Below are 25,164 nucleotides of genomic sequence, written 5' to 3' on the forward strand. Positions count from 1 at the left end.
GGGAGTATCAGTAAACCATTCCAATATTATAATCTGAGAAAGTACTTTGTGGTGGAAAATGAGCCAAAAATATCTTTATGGATCAAATGATCAAAGCAAGAGACTTCATGAAAGCACAAAATTTATGGAATAAATGGTTTCAAGATTTAATTTATTGTCAGGTACACATGATACATAAAAATACCTCAGTCATTAATCAATACAAATTATTAATAGTTCAAGGATCAAAGAGTGGCAGTGAGACAAGTCAAGGGCCTGTCAGTTCCTCAGATTCAGGAATTAACTCATCAGAAACAGTGCACAATCTAGGAGTTCAAACTGGAAGGAGAAGCCAGTCAGCTGACTGAATCTTCTGTAACTATTGCTGTAAACATGGAATGCACCCTTGGGTTCCGAAGGAGGTAGCTGTAGAGATTGTGGAGGGATTAGTAATGGCATGGTTCCAGTGGACTGGAGGATTGCTAATGTCACTCCGCTGTTTAAGAAGGGATGAGGCAGTGGAAAGGAAATTATAGACACATTAGCCTGACGTCGGTGGTTGAGAAGCTGTTGGAGTTGATTGTCAAGGATGAGGTTTCGGAGTCCCTCAAGGTGCATGAAAAGATGGGCCCAAGTCAGCATGGTCTCCTTAAAGGAAAATTATGCCCGACAAACCTATTGTAATTTTTTAAAAGGGATCACAAATAGGACAGACAGGGGAGATGCAGTGGGTGTGTGTATTTGGACTTCGACAAGTGCTACACATGAGGCTGCTTAACAAGATGAGAGCCCATGGAATTACATGGAATTACAGGAAGGATACGGGCATGGGGAGAGCGCTGGCTGATCAGCAAGAAATAAAGGGATCCGATTCTGCTTGGCTTCCGGTTACCAGTGGTGTTCGGCAGAGGTTGGTGTTGGGGCCACTTCTTTTTAATTTGTATATAAATGACTTGGATTATGGAATAGATGGATTTGTGGCTAAATTTGCAGGTGATACCAAAATAGATGGTAGGGCAGGTGGTGCTGTGGATAACAAAAGGCTGCAGAGAGACTTGGATAGATTAGGAGAATAGATGAAGAGGTGGCAGATGAAATACAATGTTGGAAAGTGTACAGTCATGCACTTTGGTAACAGAAATAGATAGGCAGAGTATTATTTAGATGGGGAGAAAATTCAAAATTTGGAGGTGCAAAGAGACCTGGGAGTCCTTGTGCTAGACCTCCAGATTGAGTTGGTGGTGAAGAAGAATGTTAGAGGAATAGCTTATAAGAGCAGGGATGTAATGTTGAGTCTCTATAAAGCACTGGTGAGATCTCACTTGGAGTCCTGTGTACAGTTTTGGTCGCCTTATTTGAGAAAAGATGTGCTGGTGTTGGAGAGAGTTCAGAGAAGATTTACCAGAATTATATCAGGAATGGAAGGGTTAGCATATGAGAAATGATTGTCAGCTCTTGGACTGTACTCCTTGGAGTACAGAAGGATGAGGGGAGACCTCATAGAGGTATTTGGAATGCAGAAAGGCCTGAACAGAGTAGGTGTGACAAGGATGTTTCCCATGGTAGGACAAGAGGGCAGAATTTCAAAATAAAAGGGCATCAATTTAAAACAGAGATGTAGTAAAATGCCTTTAGTCAGAGCCCTGTGAGTCTGTGGAACCTGTTGCTACAGGCGGCTTTGGAAATGAGATCATTGGGTATGTTTAAGGCAGAGATTGAGAGGTATTTGATGAGTCAGGCCGTCAAGGGTTAGGGAGAAAGCCGGAGAGTGGGTAAAAGTGAGAAGATGGATCAGCTCATGATAGAATGCAGAGCAGACTCGATGGGCCAATGGATTGCCTTCAGCTTCAACATCTTATGATCTTGTAACACTGTACTGACAATAACCACACCAGCAGTGTGAGTATAAGACAGCTTTAATAAACTAATATGTACACTAAGAGGTCTTGTCTCTCTGCAACACGAACCTGGAAAGCTAGACTGTAGCTCTGGACTGCTTTATAGACAAGGTCACCAGGAGGACCCCTGGTGACCTAGTGGTGTAATTACATATCACCACAAACACAGCTCACCAGAACTCCATCCGTGTCCATCCTTCCCTTAGGATAACATGACAGTTGTGTTGCAGTATACCACGCACAATTAAAGCACATTCCACAAAGAAAGTAGAGCTCAGCTCCTGAATGGAGTGGGTGTTGGGCAAAGTGGTGGAAATGTGAGATTGAATTTATTTTACCATGTCCATTTGAACTGAAAATTCTTACTTGCTGCAGCTGACCTGGTACTTTGCAGACAAAAACCACTTTACAGCTACAAGGGTATACTGAATTGAATTAAACAGGGACAATAAACAGAGACAGGGTGGCATGGTTAACATAGTGGTCAGCGCATCAATGTTATAGCACCAGCAACCGGGATTTGCATCTGATGGTGTCTGCAAGGAGTTTGTACGTTCTCTCCGTGTCTGCCTGAGTCCCGGTCTCCTCCCGCCTTTCAAAAATGTATGGGGTTTAATGATTAATTGGGTGATACAGGCTCGTGGGCCGGAAGGGCCTGTGACCGTTCTATATGTTTAAATGTAATTTTTTAATGAATATGAAAAATACCTGGTTAATAAATATTCACATTTATCCTAGTTCAAAAAAGTGAGAGCAGCAATGTGGGCCTTTACGTGGAGTCAGGACAGGCTCTGATTAGGTTCACAAGCCTGATGACTATTGGAAAGAATGGACTTGACCAGTGTGGAACATTGTTTAAACAACAGGATTTCACTGCACAGATGAATGGAAAAATTCCAGTTTAGAATTTACCGCCGGATATTTCTGCTGAAGTGCAAGACTTTCTCAGAATCCATCGTGGCTTCTACTAAAGGGGCCCAGCAAATTGATTCTGGGAAAGCTGCCTTTGCCATCATTGCATGCTCACTGTAACTATTTCAGTTTGCTCTCCAAGAATCCCATGGGCTTGAGGGGCGGTGCTCTTTTTTTAATCCATCCTGTTTATTGGCACAGAGAAATGAGAAAACAGTGTGCAGATGAGAATGCAGTGGGACAAGAAAGTCTGAAGACCCATTGCGATTGTAGTCAACACAGAAATGCTGGCAGAACTCAGCTGGTCTGGCAGCGTCGGCAGGAGATAAAGATTTATTACGGACGTTCTGGGCCCGAACCCTTCCTCAAGGTGTGAGTGAAAAAAGATAGACATCTAAATTGGAGGCTGGAGAAAGAAAGGAGGACCACCTGCAAATTGGAGGAACAACATCTCATCTTCTGTCTGGACACCCTCCAACCGGATGGAATTAACATCGACTTCTCTGGTTTCCATTAAAAACTACCCACCCCCCCCATCTTCTTCCTCTATCCTCTACCTCTGTCAGTCTCTTTTTAGGTGTTTTTATGCAGGGCCTCCACTTTGAGGCCGGCTTCATCTGCAGCCCTAAAAGGCTGCTCCAGCATGGCTTTTATGTGGGGCGGCCCTTAGTGCATCCTCCGGAGCCACTATAAGCGGGGCAACTGTTGCCTTAGTGCCGCCCGTCAACACGACAGCATAAATACGCAGCGAGCAATGGCCATCTTCATTACCCATATTTCCCCACGTGGCTGGAACCACTCTGGGAAATGCAGAGCGGTTCCAGCTGCATGTGGGATTATGGTTAACGAATCAGCCATTGATCATTCTTAGAAACCAGGATTGTGGGAGAGGAGAACGAGTGAACTAGCACACTCTCTCACTGACCCCCAGACTGCAGAGCTCTCTCTTGGGGATGGGGTGACTGGTGAGGGAGGGAGGGAGGCAACCCCAACAAGATTTAGGCTGGTTGGTTGGAGGGAAGGAGCAAGCAGATTCATCCACGAGCACAAGGAAAGACTGTTTCCCGCACCTCACCTCCCTCCTTCCTCACCCCAGCAGGTGAAATGTTGTTGATAAGGGTGATGAATCCTGACCACACAATTTAGGTTGGTTGGAGGGAGGTGGGGGGGGGGGGGGGGGGAGGGAAAAGCAGGTTCATAGTTCAGCCACCACCAGCCAGAGCAGGAGAGGGGAGTGCCTGCACTCTCTGGGGATGCGTGCCAGTTCTACCCTGTGTCCAGCGCACCCTCTCAAGCACCACCTCTCCAGCGTGTGAAGCTGACAGGGTGCTTCTCCTCGGACTTGCCTTCCATTTCCTCCTCCATCCCTGACTGCAAAGTTGTCTTTTGAGGTGACTGGTGGGGGAGGGAGAGAATAGGGGGAGGGGGATTGTTACAAAGTCGGCCCAAAACTGGAGTCCAGTCTTGCATGGGGTAGGGAAAGTCTTGCACTTCAGCAGAAATATCCGGCGGTAAATTCTAAACTGGAATTTTTCCATTCATCTGTGCAGTGAAATCCTGTTGTTTAAACAATGTTCCACACTGGTCAAGTCCATTCTTTCCAATAGTCATCAGGCTTGTGAACCTAATCAGAGCCTGTCCTGACTCCACGTAAAGGCCCACATTGCTGCTCTCACTTTTTTGAACTAGGATAAATGTGAATATTTATTAACCAGGTATTTTTCATATTCATTAAAAAATTACATTTAGACATATAGAACGGTCACAGGCCCTTCCGGCCCACGAGCCCGTATCACCCAATTAATCGCAACGTCATCAGCTCACCCCTAGCCAGCCACTGAAGAAAGGTGGAGCTCTCTTCTCCACCGCTGGAACTACCCCGTGTAATCGGCGTCTTGGAGCCACTCCCGGAGCATTTCTGAAGGTAGGGTCAGCGACGTGAAGGCAGAGAATTACCACTTTTACAGTCGCATTTTTTGACTCTCTAAAAGGCCTTTTCCCACATCTCCTTTCACAGTTCCAAAATCAATTCCAACCTTTCCTCTTACCATATCCAATTAATGCCTTCCATCTATTAGTCTGGACACCTCCCCCTCCCATTTTTCCGCCTTTCTCTCTCAGTGTTTATTCAGACGCCTGTCCTTTTTTTACTCATTCAATGAGTGAAAAGCGTCAGTAATATATCTTTACCTCCTATGGATGCTGCGAGAATGGATGAAAAACTCCAGCAATTCAGCAGATTAGAATGAGACAGGGAAGAAATAAAGAATTTCTCCCTGTACCAGCTGAAGTAAGGATGAACAACCCTCATCCATGTTTATCTTACACTTTATTTATGGAACATTAGGCTAGCAGCTCAACTACTTACTGCTTCATCTGTTATACTTGACATTTTAGGCCCCCCCCACCGCTCAGCCCGGCCAACTGTCCACTTCTCCCCACTATCTAATCTTCACATACATTATATTTTCCTTTGGACCATACAGGCCAGCTAATATTTAGATTCAAGGCCTGCGGTTGTCATTGCCTCAACCCAATCCCCGTCATCCCCATGGTTCCTTTGTCGACCAAAGGCACAGAACTAATGTGAGATGAACATTACTGCGGACGCAGTACTAATGCGAGATGAACAGTTTGTTGAAGCACTCCACCTCAGAACCTCATGCAGAATTTCACAAAAGGTGGCACCATTAATTCAAAGAGAAACCTTATCCCACTGCCCACAAAGAAGATGACGATTGCAACTTTAACAGGTTTTCTTTAGAACTAAATAGGGTTGATGGAATGACAGAACAGATTTGAAGGGCTGAATAGCCCGGATGAGAGGAATGGAAATGGAGGCGAAGGTGTGCATAATGAAATGAAACAAATAGATAGCCTATTTCAGTCTTTGTTGTTTGATGTCAATGGGTTATTTTGACAAGTTCTGGAGTCCCGAATAATGCACTCCCCTATGAAGAGGAGAACATGAATGTTGTGATATTTCCACATTGGCAAAGGAGCAGTTCTCTTAGCTGATCTCCCACCTTTCTCTCTCACACACATGCATGCACACACACAGAGTAGACTACCATGACTTCTCACTGACTACCATCTCTCCCTTGTGACTAGAACTAGGGGTCATAGCCTCAAAGTTTGAGGGAGTAGATTTAGGACGGAATGAGGAAGAACTGCTTTTCTCAGCGAGTGGTGAATCTATGAAATTTGCTGCCCAAGGAAGCTATGTTACAGCTGTACAAAATGTTGGTGAGGCCACTTTTAGAATGCTGTGTGCAGGTCTGGTTTCCCTGCTGTAGGAAGGATGTCATTAAGCTCGAAAGAGTGCAAAAGATTCACAAGGATGTTACCAGGACTGAGGGCATGAGTTATAAGGAGAGGCTGGATAGGATGGGACAATTTCCCAGGACCATAGGTGGCTTTATTGAGGTATACAAAATCCTGAGGGGCACAGTTAAGATTCAATTTCCCAGCATCCCTTGCATTCAGAGAAAGAGAAGCAAAAGAGAGTCCCCACCCCCCCACCAGAGTTATTGAGTGTCCATGGATTCACTTCCAGCGTTCCCGCAGCCACACAGCCTTCCGTTCAAACCATCAACAGCCCAAGCTCCAGATCCAAACCCATGATCAGAAAGCCTCCAGCGTCCTCGGCACCCTCTCGCATCTCAGTTCCGATACCTGGTGCCCCTTTACCCAGTCTCTAGCAGCCTAGTGAGAGTCCTTTGACCGCAGTCACCAGCAGACCGCATCCTGCGTGCGTTCCTCATCTTGAGTTGCCAAGAGCCCGCTGTTTGAGTGTTCTTCAGCCACAGAGCCCATCACTGGTCCGTCACCAAGGTCACTGTCCTCTGGGTCGTCTCCTCTGCTTCTCCTTCTCAAATCACCAGTCCTCGGCTTCCCCAGAGTCTGCAACCCCTCAGGGCCGCTGCCGATCACAGGCGTTGCCATCTTGGGCTCAGACCCCGCTGTCACAGGATTTTAAAATAAATGTCGGCTCCTTTAACAGTCTGCTTAAAGCTTGTATGGAGCGGACGGCAATCGGACCGGGCAGTTGGACCCACAGGGGTGTGCTGCGTCTTCACTCACAGCTCTCCCTGGGTCTGCACCAGTGGCAGTGCTGCCATTACCACAGCTCCAGCAGTCTCGTCACATAGCTCCCCACCCGCCCCTCCTCACCCCCCACATCTCCACATAGCCCAGGATAAAACTAGAGGGTATAGATTTAATGTGAGTGGTGAATGGTTTAAAAGGGACCGGAGAAGCAACTTTTTCATGGTGGGTATATGGAATGATCTACCAGAGGAAGTGGTAAAGATAAGTGGAATTGTGTCATTAAAAAGATATGTAGACAGATGCATAGATTTCAAAGGGTTAGAGGGATATGGATCCAATTCTAGCTGGTTGCATCTCTGCGTGGCACGGAAGTGCCAACGCTCAGGACAAGAAAAAACTCCAGAGGGTTGTTAACTCATCCAGCGACATTACAGGCACCATACTTCACTCCATTGAGGACATCTACAAGAGGTGATGTCTTAAGAAAGCAGCCTTTATCCTCGAGGACCCTCACCACCCAAGTCATGCCCTCTTCACTCTGCTACCATCGGGAAGGAGGTACAGGACCCTGAAGATGAGTACCCAGTGGCACAAGAACAGCTTCTTCCCCTCCATCATCAGATTTCTGAATGAACAACGAACCACAGACACTGCCTCACTTTGACTTTTCCTTGTACTGTTTTTATTTATTTTGTAAGGCTGTTTATATAAATGTTTGCACTGTGATTCTTCCGTAAAACAATGTCTTTCTGATTCTGAAATGCATGCAAATAAGACTAGCTCAGATGGATAACTTGGTCAGGATGAATGAGTTGGGCCTTTTCCCATGCTATATGACTCTATAACTCCCTCCACATTCCACCACTGATTTACGTACAAGGTGCAAGTTACAGTGGCTGACCCGGACTCGAGGATGCGGAAGGGAAACGCAGAACCCGAAGGAAACCCAGTCACAGGCAGAACATGCAAACTCCATATAGAAAGCATCAGACGTCAGGACTGATTCAGGGTAGCTGGCACTGTGAGAAAGCTAGATGCACCAATGCATCTTCTGCCCCAGCAGCTGTGCCACAGCAGCCCCTAATATACTATATATATTTGTGTAATAGTTGAGTTATTTGAACAAATTTGGGAGGGGAGGTCGACTTTTACATTCATGTAACTGTTGACCGCAGGAAGTACCTGCATCATGAAAGGCATCAGGAGTTCAGGTGGGCAGACCACTGGCTGGGGCATTGGGCAGTTGGGGTGAGTATCTGCAGTTGGGGCATTGGGAGCTCGGATGAACTGGCGGTCGCGGCTAAAAATATGGGAATATACAGAAAACACACAAATTTTGGGGCCAGAAAAGGTGGTGGGGGGTGGGTGGTGTCGACTGTTATGCAAGTATATATGTTAACTTAAATCCTCAATGAAGTGGTAGCAAAAAGAGTATTATACAAGAATCTCCTCCTGGAAAATACCAGCCTAGATGACAACTTAATCGTGTGGAGTTCCTCAGCGAGAAGGCAATCTTGGAAGTATATAAACATTTAATTGCCAGTGATTCTGGAACGAGCTCCATGGAATGAGAAACAGATGTTCATTTTTTTAAAAGTAGCTTTAGAATTTTTGACTGTACATGCAGTCAAGTACAAAATTAAAAATTACAAATACAAATGTAAATCCAGTATTTACTCCATGATGGTTTTGCCCCAGCCCTCAAACAGATGTTCATTGAAACAATTCCAGGCTGCATTAAAATATACTTTGATCTTGACTTTCCCAGAGTTTGATTAATCTCACAAAAAAACTTATAAGTCTCTTATCCACAAACACTCAGTGACTCTGAAGCGACTCTCTTTAGCTTCTCTTTTTCCTATTTTTAGAGGCCCTGGCCAATACTCACGGTAATATTTTGTTTGCCTTATGGCAGACAAAAGTTGAATTTATATAATGTATCCAGGATTATATTTTTAATGTGTTATTACATGACAAATACAGGAACCTTTGAACTCTGAGATGGGCACATGGATATAAAAAAAAAAGAGGATTGCACTAGGCAATGAGGAATTTGCTTTCTGAACACTTGGGTAAATTTTATGGATCACAAAAATCATCTCAACATTTTCCTATCACATATCATTTTTTAGATGTAATGCATTTTTGTCATTTCTAGTCATATTTTAAGTCTGCTTGTATATTGACCACAGAGCAAGCTGTTTTGGTCAATCCAAGCAGGCCTGGGCATGCACTCAGTGCAGGAGCTATGCAAATGTTGTCTTAGGCCTGAGGATGCTTAGTCAGGATAGATGTAGGCAGATAATAAAAGCAGCTGTGCATTACATTAGATAAAATGCACGTTGCAGCACATGTTCTTCAAGCAATAGCATAGTGAGGGTACTTAACAATAGCATTTATTGTCTTCAGGAAGGTTCAATAGAGTAGAAATGTCTCATCAATGTTGTAACAGCTGTGATACATTCTGTTACATTTGTGGCGAGTATACGCTTAATGCTAAATTCAATAAAAGTTAATTTAATGTTTCTCCAACTTTCTACGTGATGCAACAAATGTGAAATTGTGTTCAACTTGAAGTTGTCTAGCATAATCCGCATTTTTATTTCAGGAAGCAAACCTTTTTGAAAAAATGTGCTGGGTTATGGGTGTTATGGGTGAGAGGTAGGGAAAGATCAGTTTGATATGGAGTAGGTTTATATAAGTAGGCACATCATCAGGACTGAAGAGCCTGTCCTATGCTGTAATGTTCTACATTCCATATTAAATCTATAACTTGTTTTAGGAGTGCCCCAATTTAGAAAGATTTTGGGAAAACCTTTTCCAAACTTTATCTATGATTTTTAAGATCAAAATAGAATCGTGCCCTTTAATTGCCTCATTTTGTTTTTCTTGTGAACCAGATATACCTTGGTCCACATCCCAGGAGAAAGTTTTTGCTTTTACCATGCTGATAGCCCGACAAACAATTTTATTGAAATGGGAAGATGACTCTTCACCTACTCATACACAGTGGTTAAATGATGTAATATCTTATTTAAACTTGGAGAAAATTAGATACAACATTAAAGATAGAAAGTTAAAGTTGAAAAGATGTGGGGCCCTCTTTCTGCTCATTTACCTATTGACATCACCCAGATACATACACACACACACACACACACACACATAGACATGGACACTCATGTCCTAACACCCGCATGCAAGACTCATTGGTTGACTGTAGTATGGATTGTGGAAGGTCATGTAGCCTCTCCATCTGGAACATAGTCAGAAGTCACATCAGCTGCCTATTAAGGTTGTACTCTGCCCACCCATTAGTGACCATTGCCCCCTTTAATCACCTAGTGATTACCTGGTCTGGCCCCTCCTGCTTACTCTACTATAAAGTCCATCGCGTTCAGTCGCTCTTTCTCCTGAGATGAAACCTGCTCCACTCCAGGTCACGAACTGTGGACAACGCTGTGAAGGTGTGGGGAGCATTGGTAAGATGTGCACTACACAGCAATCAGGACCATTAGATAGCATTGGAGCCATGCCCATGTTAGACAAGTTGGAGGCATATTGTAATCCTTGGTTGATACAAGTCTGTACACAGTTCCTAGCATTGGTAGTGTTAAGCCCAATGTGACTGGGTTGTACTGTGTTTGTATGAGAGGACGTATTTGCATTTATTGGTCGTGTTAAGTCTGATGTGACTGATTATACTGTGCTCTTGTGATTCAGAGTATTGGTGCGTGTTATCCCTGTTGCGATCCCCTTACGTATGTTTCAATAAAAATCCTTCCTATGTTCAGCCTGTGCCCAGACCCATTGCTCTTTTGAACTCACAAAACTTGTTTCCTCTCCCACACAACAATGACCAACTGGTCCACTGTGATTGGGTTAAATATCAATTATGCCAATACTGCAGTTCCAAGGCAATTCTAGATTCAAGGAGGAAATGGAATGGAAAACAGCACATCGCTCACAAACCAGTAATTCAGAAGGAATGCAATCTAGCCACAGCTGCCTTGCAAGTGGTTTTCTCAGAGACCCATTATGTTTACACAAAACTGATACACATCAACAACAAAAATTAAATAGAAGTGGTTCAAGTCAAATAGGCTTGGAATTCAGTGGAACTAATTCATCAACCTGCAAAGTTCAATCTGCTGGAGGTACTGAGTAGGTTCAATAGCATCAGTGGGTGAAAGAGAATGGTCGAAGTTTCAGACCTTGGGACTCAAAGTGTAACCATTCCCTTCCTTTCACTGATGTCACTTGACTCTTGGAGTTCTTCCAGCAGATTGTTCTTTGACTTCAGATTCCAGTCTCCTGCGAGTCTCCCGCATTCAAAGCACAGTGTTTTCTGCAGAAATAATGGAAATAATGATCTTGGCAGAAACGAGGCAATCAATGGGTTGGTCTGGAATGCTGGTGGGGAGGCGGGAATGTTGAGAAGAACGAAGATAGCATTGGGGCTCTGATCCGATGCCAAAGTTTAAGGAAGGAAAACCGCGTCCGACAAGAACCTAGGCTGCTAGAGGCATTTCCTGTCCAGAACCATTCATGGAATCTGTTAATCCAAGGAGGCTGTTTGGACTTACAGCTCTGCCAAATACACCATGAAAACGGTTGGCACAACACCATAATAGTGCCAGCAAACAGGCCTGGGGTTCAAATCCCGCGCTGTCTGTAAGGAGATTGTACATTCTCCTTGCATCTGTTTGGGTTTCCTCCGGGTGCTCCGGTTTCCTCCCACTATTCAATACGTGCCAGGGTTGTAAGTCAATAGGGTGTAGTTATTGGTATGGGCTTATGGTCTGGAAGGGCCAGTTACTGTGCTGTATTTCTAAATTTAAAATGAAATTTTAAATTCACTTGCCCATTTTAGAATTTTGCTATTTTTAAATGATCTCCAGCAGTTCACAGTCTGCTGGGTTCCTGACCTTGAGTCACCAAGAGACTGTGCATTCTTCAGCCTCTGAGATCCTCTATGGTCTGCCACCGTGGTCACTGTCCCATGGGGTCATCTCCTTTGCTTTTCCTTCTCAAAGTAGAGGGGGGGTGATCATCTCCCAATTTTCTAGTGCCCTGCACCAGTCCTCCTCTTCCCCAGAATCTGTAACACCTCGTGGCCACTGCCGATCATAGGCAACACCATCTTGGGTGCAGACCCAGTGGTCATGGGATTTTAAAACGTTTCTCATTGTACTAGTGATAAATTTTAATGTTTAAATACCATCAGCAAATTGCAGGTTGATTTTCTGTAATTGGTGCTAATCTTAGTTGAATGGTAACCCAAATTCCCAGAATCGTAACGTCGTGAAATTCTGTATTACAAGGGAAATACTCCAACATGCCAGAAGCAAATAACCTGAAGTTCTTAAAACAGTTACATTAGACAGAGATTAGTGAAGTGTTTTCTCTTAGCACCTTCGCTCTGTCCACATCAGTGACAGGGATCACCAGTGGCCAACCACTTCAATTCTGCACTCCACTCCATGGCCTTGTGTACTATCCCACCAAGACCACCCATAAATTAGAGGAACAACACTTGATTTTCTGTCTGGGCACTCTCCAACCGGATGGCATTAACAATGACTTCGCCAATTTCTGCTCACCTCCTCTCCATTTTCCCTCCCTTCACTTTTCCCTTGGCTCTCCACCCTCTCCCTTTACAAATCCATCCCTTCTCCCCCTGCTTGCTTCTGTTCCCTCCCTCCCTTATCCACTGACCTTTGGGACTCCTCCTCCCCCCCACCCCCCATTATTTTGTTGCCTGAAGACCTTTTTCCACACCTTGATGAAGGGCTCAAGCCCAAAACGTTGGTTCTGTTTCCTTCGCTTGTTTGACCTGCTGAGTTTCTCCAGCTCCGTGTTTTCACTTCTGGTATGTTTGTTGGAATCTTTCCCTTGCAACGTTCCCAGTAACTATTCACACTAAATGTGTTCAAGGTTCCTTTCATTGTCACATCATAATACACAAAAATGTAATATACATGACAGACTTCATTCTATTTGTCTGTCGTAAGGGCAAAGAGTCGCCATGAGCATTGCCTGTGCCCCAAACAATAAGAGAAAGGGAATCAAAAGAGAGTCCCTTCAGAGATACCACCTTCTACCACCCACTTACCCTCAGCTCGCCATACCACCCAAATTCAGGAGAAACTTTACCCAGAGAATGGAGAAAAAGCAGGTCATAGAGTAAAAACAGGGGTGTGCTTCAGCCGAAGCTCTATGAAGCAGAGGAAGAAGGGGCGAGAAGAATATACTGATAGAGTGAGATGAGGGTGCAGGGAGGCTCGATTGGAGTGAGAAAACCAACATAGGCTTCTGGGCCACTGCCCCACTTGAACTTTCTATGTTTAATCATCTTGCTCTCCAGATGAGGCCAGCTGATAAAATGCCCACTCTGCCATCTGATAACTCACTCCGAACATATTCAAACATGTTTGAAAACTGCAACGTTTTGATATGCAGAAACTTAACCCAATGGAATCATAAGCTGTTGCTTTTGTATCAAATGGCTTCTAAACGCAAAACCTGGGATCCTGTTCACCTCCTAGCCTCATCATTCAACCCTGTCAACACTCTGGTAAAGGTCCCATAGAACATAGGACATAACATACAGTACAGACCTATATAAACCAATGATGTACTGGCCTAGATCAACCAACTCAACAATCTAAACCAGTGGTTTTCAATCTTTTTCTTTCCACTGTGCCATCTGTGTGCTGTGATTAGTAAAGGATTATTTAAGGTGATAGGTGTGTCAGTTAGAACCACTGCTCTAGACCCAATTGTTACTGAAATATTTTGCTTGGGAAAAATTGTCATTGGCCCGTTTCCTTTGGAGTTATGAAGCCGTGCACATAACGAGTCAATCAGGAACGATTAAAACAGTGGTTTTCAAACTTTTTCTTTCCACTCACATACCACCTTAAGCAATCCCTTACTAATCACAGAACACCTATGTCATAGGGATGACTTAAGGTGGTATGTGAGTGGAAAGAAAAAGTTTGAAAACTACTGTCTAAACCTTCCCAACCTCACACCCATCATCCTCTATTTTTCTTGCATCCATATGCCTAAGAGTCTTGTAAATGACCCTATTGTACCACCCTTGGTAATGCATTCCAGGCACCCACTACTCCCTGTATAAAAACTTACCCCTGATGACACCCCAAAACTTTTTTCCCCTCACCTTATACATACCTCCTCTGGTATTTGCTACTGTTGCCTCAAAAACAAAAGATGCTGGCTGTCTATCCTCTCCATCGCTCTCATCATCTTGTAGACTTCTATTAAGTTATAGCTCCCCCTTCTTTATTCCAAAGAGAAAAGCCCTAGCTCATTAACCTTGCTTCATAAGACTCATTTTCCAATCTTGGTAAATCTCCTCTGTACCCTCTCCAAAGCTTACACATCCTTCCTGTAATGAGGTGGCCAGAACTGAACATTATACTCCAAGCGTGAAATATTTCCCAATTTCATTCCTGAGACTCAAACATATCATCTCTGGTACAGTTCGGTGAAAGTGCCACATATTTGGATGTGCCATCTCACAGATGTAACATTAATAAAGTTCCCATCGGCACTCTGAGGCATACATAAAAGATGTTTTTGCCAATGTTTACCTCAGACTTTAATTTTTTTTTTTTTTAATTGCTGCATTTGGAAGTTTTCTATGTATGACCTGACTGTTATTTCCTATCACAAGTATAACATTGGCTGTGAAAAGGTTCAAAAAATTGAAATGGTATGGTTGGAATCACACTCTCTGTGGTCCTAGTTGTATGATCACAAAAGATTTGTTCAGAAAGTCAGCACTCCTGCTCACCTGTAATCCTTCTGCAGTCACTTCCTTGGTAAATTTAGACATAGAGCATGGTAACAGGCCACTTCGAACCTCGAGCCCAAGCTGTCCAATTACACCAAATTGACTTACAACTACCCCCCCCCCACCGTATGATTTAAAGGGTAGAAAGAAACCAGAGGCCCCAGGAGAAAACCCACACAGGGAGAATGTACCAACACCTTACAGGCGGCATGGGGTTTGAGCACCAATCAAAATTGCTGGCACTGTAACAGCTTTGCATTAACTGCTACTCTAACCATGCTGAAGAGAAAGTCACGTGACCTGTATTCTGTGCACCCATTGCACCAGTGGTGAGAAACCCACCAACTTTAGTACTCCCTCAACCAAAGAAGGTGAAAGTCCTCTCTGTGAATGTACGGGCACCCCAGTCAGACCACAGAACCATCGACTCACCTCTATGTCATTGACGAAAGTGTTGGTGAATCTGAAACCGGGTATTCTCTTTTCGTTGCAAAACACTCCCACGTCTTCCGTGTGCTTGCAGTCAGTGATGCCCCAGCCGTTGAAACTGCATGCGGCAAGGGTGGTCTCAGCACCAGTGCACCGGATGTTATCCATCCAAATGCGGCCTGCAGGCAAGAATGAGCCATTAGTTCTGGCCTAGTTGCACAGGGCTAGCCTATCCAAAGCCCAACTTCTAATTTTCCCTTTGAGGACCTGTAAGCCCACTTGTATATTTGGACAAATCTAGGAAGTGTTTAATTTTCCTCAGGTTCCACACATATTTATTGCCCAATGATCCCTGAAATTAACCCAACATCCAAGCCAATTACTCAATTTAATGCCCTTGACAATGTCAGGTTAGCATTACAGGCCACAATTGATGATAAGAACTCAGATTGAACAATCCTTGTTTTCTTAGTTTGTTAACCCTGTGCACAACAGCTGGACTTTTATTATATTTAAACTGCATGAAACTTTAAGGAATTATGTTCTTTTTCCATTGCAATTTTTAATATGGGCACCACAGTTGGTGTAGCGGTTAGTGCTGTGCCAATCAGGACTGGGGGTTCGAATCCCATGCTGTCTGTAAGGAGTTTGTACGTTCTCTCCATGTTTGCATGGGTTTCCTCTGGGTGCTCCAGTTTCTTCACACTGTTCAAAACATGCTGAGGGCTGTAGGTCAATTGGGTGGAATTAGGCAGTACGGGCTCATGGGCTTGTTTCCGTGCTGTATTTCTAAATTTTAAAATGTAAAATTTAAAATAATGTCCAGAGGCCCAGAAGACGCATCAGGTAGCAACATAAGGTTCTATATTCTATGCATTCACAAATGATTTCCAACCCATTCCAACAGACATGTTTGGTTACCTTTTCCACGACCATACTTGGCACCAGGGAACCAGATTTCTGCTTGAATAAAGCCCAACTCCTTACAAATCACATGCGCTGTTGCAATGGAGAATTCATCATCGCACAGAGTGCCCCACTCGCCATTATAGAGGACCTCGATTCTCCCCTCGTTGCTTTTCTTCCTCCGGCCAGCCAACCGCAGTTGAATTCTGGGGATTTGCTTTGCTTCTTTCTGTTCCAGGCAGTGCAGCTCCAGGATACAATGGAGGAACAGCAGGGCCAAACATTGATGGAGAAAGCAGATGGCTTTCATTCTGTCGCTTTATTGGGCAGCAAAGAAGCCTGTGCCCAACCTTCTGCCCTCAGGTTCCACAGGCCGATGCAAATCTCCTGCAGGAAAACACAAATTAAGCCAAAGTCACGATCAGCAGCACATTTTGATGAACTGAAAACAAATCTTAAGGTGGGATGTGAGTGGGAAGGGAATGTTGAGAATCACTGCTCTAGACCCAATTGTTATTGAAATATTTTGTTTGAGAAAAATTGTCATTGGTCCATTTCCTTTGGAGTTATGAAACTGCACATAACGAGTCAATTAGGAACGATTAAAACAGTGGTTTTCAAACATTTTCTTTCCACCCACATTCTACCGTAAGCAATCCCTTATTAATCACAGAGCACCCATGGCAGAGGGATTAGTTAAAGTGGGATGTGAGTGGAAAGAAAAAGGTTGAGAACCACTGATTTAAGGGTTTTAAAAAATGACTTCTTAATGGGTGTCATGGAGTATTCTGGAGGGGAGCCAGTGGTTTTGGTCGTATCAGTACCAACAAAGGTTAATAGAGGATGAAGTCCTGCAAGTGGAACGTGGAATACTGGGAGGTGATTAAAAAGCAGGACCTCGAAGATGGTCATCTCGGCATTCTCCCACTGCATATTGGATATTGGGAAAGGCACTCTTAAAAAAAATGCTCATCAAAAAGATCCTTACAAGTCTGCTCACCTTCAGGTTAGGGTGATTCAAAATGCAGTAGATTCCTTCTGACAGAGGAAGTGGTTTTCAACCTTTCCACTCACATACCACCTTAAGTAATCCCTAAGCTCTGTGATTAGTAAGAGATTACTTAGGTGGCATATTAGTAAGAAATAAAAGTTTAGAACCACTGCTCTAGACCCACTTGTTTCAGAAATATTTTACTGAGGAAAAATTGTCATTGGCCCATTTCCTTTGGAGTTGTGAAACCCTGCACTGAACGAGTTAATTAGGTACATTTAAAACAATGTTTTTCAAACATTTTTCTCATACTAATCACAGAGCACTGATGGCAGAGGAATTACTTACAGTGGTAAGTGGGTGGAAAGAAAAAGTCTGAAAACCACTGGAATAAGGAATGTATCTGACAGCCAAGTGACCAGACTGCAAATTTTGTTTGAAGGAGCGAATGAATGGTGCCGCTGGCATTCCTGTTTCTTGAAGACAAGTGCACAGCTGCAGCCCATAACGTCAGGGATCTCATATCCTCCCCCTCTACCCTGTCCAGTCTCTGCCGCATTCCTTCTGTGCCTGAGGTGGAGATAAGAATTGAGCCTCCTGTGGTGCAAATCTTGAGCGCCTGCCATATCTGTGAACTCAGGATATAGCTCCGACATTTGATGTCCCAGTTAGAAGTACTTGTGCCTGTCGCAAAGTAGAATCCCTCCAGCAGATTGTAATTTACCCACGGGGTCAGCTTGCATCAAGCACTCAATTGTAAAATTTACATCAGTTTTTAAATCCCTCTTTGGCCCTGCTGTTTCTGTGATGTCCTCCAACCCTACACGCCAGGGAAATACACTCTCTTCACCAGTCCTGGCCTCTTGCATGTTCACACTTTTATATTGCTTCACCACGTGCCTCTCTGGATGTCCCTCTCCCCGCAACCCCTCTCTTCTGCTTTTTCCCCTCTCCTCTGCTTTTTTCCTACTTTAAAATCCTCCTTCAACCTGCATCTCTGGCCAAACGTTTGGTCACATGTCCTCTGGTGAGACAGCGCCAGCTATTGACTGTCAACATTCCTGGGAATCACCTTGGAATTCATGACCGTGTGAGCTGTGGCTTTTGTTGTGGACTAAGGGATGTGCTTTAGATAAGTGAAGCAAGACAAAAAAAAACAAGTGAACATTTCATAGGTATAGAGAGCTGGATTCAGTGCCAATTTTAGACTTGGTGAGGCCCTAAGCTAAATGAAGCTTGGAGGTCCCCTGTTAAAAAAAAATTACAATAAAATTTATTTTCAAATGAATGCATTTGCTGCTGAGATATTTATCATTTGGATGGCTTGATCTCCATCATAGATTATAATATAGTATGGTCTGGAAACAGTACTTAAATGTAGTTTTAAAAATAGTTTTAAAGTACATTAATATATTTTTGAGGTCCCTGTGGATTGTGCCTAAATCCACCATCCAAAGAAAAATCAGGAATCTTTCATGTGATGTATCATCTCACCCTGTGGCAAAGAGCAAGTAGGTACCAAGAATACAGCAAAAACCTAACAAATAATCCCTTTGCAACTCCCTACATTATATATTTTAATATATTCAATATGTTTTACTCAGAGTTCATTCCAGCACAGGAGCTACTACCATTGCTCTAGAGCTGTGCTGCACAGGAACAAACCCTTTGGCCTAATTCATCCATTCTCACCTTGTTACCCATTTTCCTGGGCTTGGCCAACCCTTTCCTAGTCATAAGACCATGACATAGAAGCAGAAATAGGCCATTCAGCCTATCGAGTCTGCCCTGTCATTTAATCATGAGCTGATCCATTTCCCCACTCAGCCCCCCTGCCCGGCATTCTCCCCATAACCTTTCATGCCTGAGCTAATCAAGAACCTATCAATTACCCAATGTCCTGACTTCCACAACTGCCTGTGGTAACAAATTCCATAGATTTACCACCCTCTAGCTGAAGAAATTCCTACATATTTTTGTTCTAAGTGGATACCCTTCAATCTTGAAGTTGTGCCCTCTTGTCCTAGACCAGTGATTTTCAAATTGCCCCCCTAAACTCAACTTCCACCTTATGTCATAGGTGCTTCCCTTCCCACTCACATGCTACCTTAAACAATGTTACCAATCACGGAGCACTTATGGCATAGGGATTGCTTAAGGTGGAAGGTGAGTTTGGGGGGCAGTTTGAAAACCACTGTCCTAGACTCTCCCACCATGGAAGGCAACTTTTCTACATCTACTCTGTTCAAAATGTTTCATTTAGATTCCCCCTCATTCTCCTAAATTCCAATGAATACAGGCCAAGAGCTGTCAAATGCTTCTCATATGATAACCCTTCCATTCCCAGAATCATCCGCGAACCTCCCGTGAACCCTCTGCAACGTCAGCACATCCTTTCTTAAATGAGGAGCCAAAATCTGCTCACAATACTCCAAGTGAGGACTCACCAGTGCCTTATAAAACCTCAGCATCACATCCCTGCTCTTATTATATTTCTCTTGAGATAAATGCCTTCTTCTCCACTGACTCAATGGGCAAGCTTACCAGTCCAAATTTTAAAATTTAAACATACATGTAATGGGCCCTTTTGGCCCATGAGCCAATGGCACCCAATTTACCAACAATCCCAGGTACGTTTTTGAAAGGTGGGAAGAAACCGGAGTACCAGAGGAAACCCACGCAGACTCAAGGAGAACGTACAAACTCCTTACAGCATGGGATTCAAACCCCTGCTCTGGCACTCTAATAACATTGCGCTAACTGTGCCACCTTTTAAAATGACTTTTAAAGGCTGTAATTGAACCCACTAACATTTTCTATGCTTCACCCTCTGTGTGTATAGATTGCCCCTCAGTTCCCCTCGCACCTTAAATCTATGCCCTCTATGCACTATCCTACCCTGAAGAAAAGATGGTCAATGTCCCTCAAGGTTTTATATTCCTCTATAATGTCACCTCAGTGCCAGCCCATCCATTCTCACCATATAACTCAAGCCCTTCAGTCTTGGTAAGATCCTCATGAAACCCTTTTATCCCCTTCCTGTCGAGCAGCACAATAATGCAGCCATTAGTGCAACTGTTGCACGGATCCAATTTGATCTTGGTAGCTGCAGATTTTTATTTTCAGCATTAAGGTTAGGAGAGATTAAAAAAAACACTTGAGGGGATGGGTTAAAGGTGCAAGGGGAAAAGTTTAAAGGGAACATTGGAGGAATGTTCACACAGAGAGTGGCGGGAGTGTGGAACAAGCTGCCAGGCTCAATTCGGACATTTCAAAAAACTTTGGACAGGTACATGGATGGGAGGGGTTTGGAGGGATATGGTCCAGGGGCAGGTCAATAGTAATAATAAAATTAAAAATAATAGAAGACTCATAGTAATAGCAGGTAATAGTTCAGCACAGACTAGAAGGGCTGAAGGGCCTGTTTCTGTGCTGCAGTGTTCTATCATTTTATGGTTCAGTGTCGAAGTACCTTCACCAGAAGAACTGCAGTGGTTCAAGATGATAATGCATCACCACCCAGATTCCATAAATGTGGATTATCTCCCTGTCACTTTAAAACCTCAAAGTTCTGCAGCTGTTACACGCCAGGATAAAGAAAGAATATTTCCATACTGGATTGTTAAACCTTGAAGAATTTAAGGTGCTGTTTACAATCTCAGGACATGCACAAATGGAGACTGCTGTCGGGAGACTCGCGCTGGGCTGCGGACTGCTGGAGACTGGCTCGAAGAAAGGTTGAAGGGGCACCAGGTATTGGAACCGGGATGCGAGGGGGTGCCAAGGCGCTGACCGTGTCGGAGGTTCGGATCTGGAGCTCGGGTTGCCAATGGTTGGGTCTGGACTCTGTGTGGTTGTAGAGGTGCTGGATGCGAATCTATGGACACTTGGTGACTCTGGGGTGGGGGGGGGGGTGGGGGGGCTCTCTTCTGCTTCTCTTTCTCTGTGTGTGAGTAGGTGCTTCAGACAATTTCTGCCAATGGTGAATCTGTCTGCCTTACAGCAGGTTATACGACACTGTTTTATTACATTGACAATAAATGGAATCTCGAAATACCTTTTTGCCAATAATGTAATTCACAAGTGCAGAAACTCCTGTAACATTGCAGATGCAGCAGACGCTGATACACAGAAAGATTCCACAAGTGGGAATATTGAAACAACAATAACACATTTCCGTGATGCCTCTTGGGTAGCAGAACAAGTTCTGTTCCCTGATGTGCCCCAGACCTCAGCTTCAAACAAAGGCTCCTCTGACAAAAAACACCCCCTCAGTGTTGCACCCGATTAACCGATCAAGATTTATGCGGTAAACCCACAATGCTGGAGAAACTCAGCGGGTGAAACAGTGATTAAAAATAAAGGTGCATACATAACCAACGTTTCGGGCTTGAGCCCTTCATCAAGGTATCAATTGGCCATCTCTGTGAATGGAACTCGAATCCAAATTCTTCCTGACACCAAGGGCAGAGAGCTGTTCACTGAGAACCTTAGCGAAGTGGAGACGGAAGGAGAAGTGGTGATCCGAATCTTGCCCTCTGGATGAACTTGTATGTAATTTATGAAGGTAACAATATGCAGATGGGATTGAAGTAAGACCCGCTCCTTCTTGGTCAAACCGTTCAAAGGCGTTCGGTCAAATGTAATTTCAACTCACGAAGGTCACACGGAGGAAGACAGTGCTCGCAGCACAGAATCCGCCTTCCCCACCAACATACAACAAAAGCCAAGTCCCACGGGCAGAAGGGGTTTGAAATAAAAACATGGAAAATGTTGAAATTACACAGCAAGTATGTGGAAGAGGAAACCATCAAAATTCCAGGTAGGTGACCTCTCCTGGCATTCGTCTGCAACGCTCCATTCAATTAATTCACTGGAATTTGCACCCCCCCCCAAAAAAAAAACCTTCCCAAGCTGGGACACAGTTCCAAATGATCTCTCCTCTTTGGGTAAAGAGGTTTCTCCTAAACTTTGAAGAAGAAGGTGACTACATCTCTCTCTCTCTCTCTCTCGTTGCTTTTTTGCCTCGCCTGCCTTTGTTGGAGAGCGAGCAAACACGAGTCAGATTGTGCAGCCCAGCTCGCATTCTCCACGGAAAGAATGCAAGAGTAAACTCGGACAAGCTGAACAAACACGAGAAAAATCTCTGAAATAAAGTAAATCATGATTTCCTCGCCGAAATTTTACGCACACGCTCACACACTCATATACAAATGTGCACACACATACAGACATATGCACACACACACACGCACGAATAAATGCACACACACAACTGTACACACATGCCTCCAGTCTTCGCCCGTGTTATCAGTTCCAATTAACACTTTTTATCTGTTATTCTGTTTCCTTTCTTTCCCATTCCTACCTTCTCCCCAACCTTCTCTCTTTTTTGTGTGTCTATTTTTCATATACCTCGAGGAAGGTACTCTATCTTTACCTCTCATGGACGCTGCGAGGCCAGCTGAGTTCCTCGAACATTTACTGTGTCTGTGTTTCCTACAATCACAGCGTCCGCAAACTTTCGCGTTTCCCTTCCTTCTCCGCCTGAACACTTTCACGACCTGATACCGTTAGCATCCAGCGGGCAATTTATTTGATCAGCCAGTTTACATCGACAGTACAGTCCCTGCATGTACTCACCAGGATAAAGATACCCCGCTCGGATGAGATTCTGGTCTCTTTAATTCAGGGAGTTAGCAGCGCTGCCGCCTTCAATACAACACGGTTTGCCGTCTTCGGCTCCCCCAGCCCCACGGATGGGTCTTCCCACGTCTTGTCACTTTCACCCGCCCGCCTGCCACGCCTCAGGGGTGCGCAAGGCGGTGACGTAATGATTTAGAGCGACCGCAGCCAATCGGCAAAGGGATTCCCTCACACTGCCCTCCGCCCCCAGCCCCAGGAAAGTGTTTCCAGATGTAATTTGTGCAGAAGGTGGAGCTTGGCTTGGCCTTGGGGAAGAGGGGAGCTGTTCGAAAACACTGCTAGTCTATTCACACACCACCCCTCTCACAGACATTGCACACGCAAAAACACACACCAAACATGCACAAGGAATACAATCACACCCCTTACACAGCCACAAAACCACCATATTTTTTTTAAAATATGGGCTTTATTCACAATAAATTATTTGCAAGGGGTAAACTGCTCCGACCCTGGAAGGCTGCAACAGCAAACAAATGAGCTAAGATGCATTTAATGGGAGGTGAACTACATGTGCATGGGAGATAAGAAGTTAATGCTGATGGGGTAAAATAGAACATGACGTCCAGTCACCACAGTGAGCCGATGGGATGAACGGGTGTTTCTCCCTGCAAAAGGCAGCGGACACAACCCAGAACATCACAGGCAAAACTCTCCCCACCATCGGGAACATCTGCAGGGAACACTGCCGTCGAAGAGTAGCAGCGATCACCAAGGATCCACACCACCCAGCACACGCTCTGTTCTCCTTGCTGCCATCAGGAATGAAGTAGAGGGGCCACAAGACTCGCACCACCAGGTTCAGGAACAGCGACTACTCCTCCACCACCAGACTCCTCAAGGACAAACTCAATCAGGGACTCATTTGAGACTCTTACTTTTGATTTTATTTCTTTCTGTATTTCAGTTTATTTACATTTTTTTATTTGTTTACGTGTACATATCTTTTTGAGTACAGTTTTTTTTGCACCACCAAAAAGTGGAAATTCTGCCTTGCGTGCAGGAAAAAGAATCAGGGTTTTGCGATATCATGTATGCATTTTGACCATAAATATGAAATCTGACACGGGTTTACACAGTGCTTGGAGATCTTTGGAGCTAGTTCTGAGTGCAATTTTTTTTCTCCCACTGATGCTGCTCGATCTGCTGAGTTCCAGTGTTGAGCTAGGATTGTTCACTGGGAGACGCAGAGAGCCTCAATGACCTTCTGATTTTCTTGAGGCTGATGCCAGTATGCAGGGCTGTTGAGTTTCTGAGCCCAGTGCTGGTAATTGGAAAAGGATGCATGGTAAGTCACAGAGGGTCCTGGCTGGCCCCATCACAGTATGGTACAGATGTTGCAGAGAAATGGATTGGAGGTCAAACCACAGGACCAAAAAACGATCACGAGCGTCTCCCTCCCCAACATGCACATGATCAACAGCGAACATTGTCTGGAGAGGACATGGGAAATCATTGGGGGCCCCTTCCACCCTGTGCACAGCATCTTTCAGCTGCTCCAGCGGGAAAGAGACACAGGAGAATTAGAGCCAGCCCCACCAAGCTCAGAGCAGCTTCTTCCCTCAAGCAATTAGAAAGCTGAACAATCAAAGGGACTGCTCATACTAACCATCAAAGACTCTCATATTTACAAAACAATATTTATTTATATGTTTGCATATATAAATTCTTGTCTTGCATGTGTATTGTTTGTCCATACATGTATTATATCTGTTTGTTTGTCTGCGTGTTTTGCACAGAGGACCAGAGAATGCGGTTTTGTCAAGTTGTACTTCTGCAAACAAATGATAGAAAACTTGACTTGACACAGCCATAGAATTATAGAGCCAGACAGCAAGGAAATGAGCCCTTTGGTGCATTGATGGAACAGTGAGGTAGCAGCTTCACTCATGCACTTCAGTGGCAAACAGAATTCTTGTTGACCTTTTCAGATCTCTGTCATTTTTCGGTCTTCAAGTTACTCTGCATCCTAACATGTCATGGAGTCCAAATCCTGGAACTTCCTGGGTTCACCGGTTTCACAAGAGGTTGGGATAGACCATAAACCTCTCAGCTGCTAAGCCTAAAGAGGTTTGAGGGGATGGTGTACATGCCAGCAAGCCACACATTATGTGAATGAATTTTTCAAGCTGTAGACCAGCCATTCTTGAACATTTTTCGGCTATGGCCTTCCCCCAGGACTGCTCAAAGTTTATGAGTCCGCTTCCCTGTGAAACAATCGTTTTGTTTTTCTTTTCATATTTTTGACTAACTACATAAAAAATTGTTATGAGGTTAAGAGAAAGCAAGTCTTGTATGTACTGTTCCCCCCACTGCCCCCTCCCCTCCTTGAGAATGGCTGCTGAAGACTACACAGTTGAAAGACCTTCATATCTGTCTCCTCAGAATTTACTGCAAAACCAGCCACCTTTGTACTGCAACCAGCAAGAATATGAAATAACCAGATGCAGGCTGATGTGTGAATGTTGTCA

The 25,164-nt window shown here is 44.2% G+C and overlaps 2 protein-coding genes across 2 annotated transcripts in view; both read right to left on the reverse strand.

Annotated features, from left to right (window-relative positions):
* Window positions 1–22,771, reverse strand: part of LOC138754124 (lysyl oxidase homolog 2-like) — an 80,659-nt gene extending 57,888 nt beyond the window's left edge. Inside the window, exons 1-3 of the mRNA XM_069917967.1 lie at window positions 22,631–22,771; window positions 16,012–16,383; window positions 15,094–15,269 (exon numbers count right to left, since the gene is read on the reverse strand). Coding sequence (XP_069774068.1) covers window positions 15,094–15,269; window positions 16,012–16,306 — 471 coding nt within the window. The 5' untranslated portion in view covers window positions 16,307–16,383; window positions 22,631–22,771. The remainder of the gene's footprint in view (window positions 1–15,093; window positions 15,270–16,011; window positions 16,384–22,630) is intronic.
* Window positions 22,772–23,557: 786 nt separating this feature from the next.
* entpd4 (ectonucleoside triphosphate diphosphohydrolase 4) overlaps window positions 23,558–25,164 on the reverse strand; it is a 36,503-nt gene continuing 34,896 nt past the window's right edge. Inside the window, exon 12 of the mRNA XM_069917977.1 lies at window positions 23,558–23,957. Within this exon, the coding sequence (XP_069774078.1) occupies window positions 23,858–23,957 (100 nt within the window). The 3' untranslated portion in view covers window positions 23,558–23,857. The remainder of the gene's footprint in view (window positions 23,958–25,164) is intronic.

Source organism: Narcine bancroftii, chromosome 2 (assembly GCF_036971445.1).
Source record: "Narcine bancroftii isolate sNarBan1 chromosome 2, sNarBan1.hap1, whole genome shotgun sequence".
Classification (NCBI taxonomy): domain Eukaryota; kingdom Metazoa; phylum Chordata; class Chondrichthyes; order Torpediniformes; family Narcinidae; genus Narcine; species Narcine bancroftii.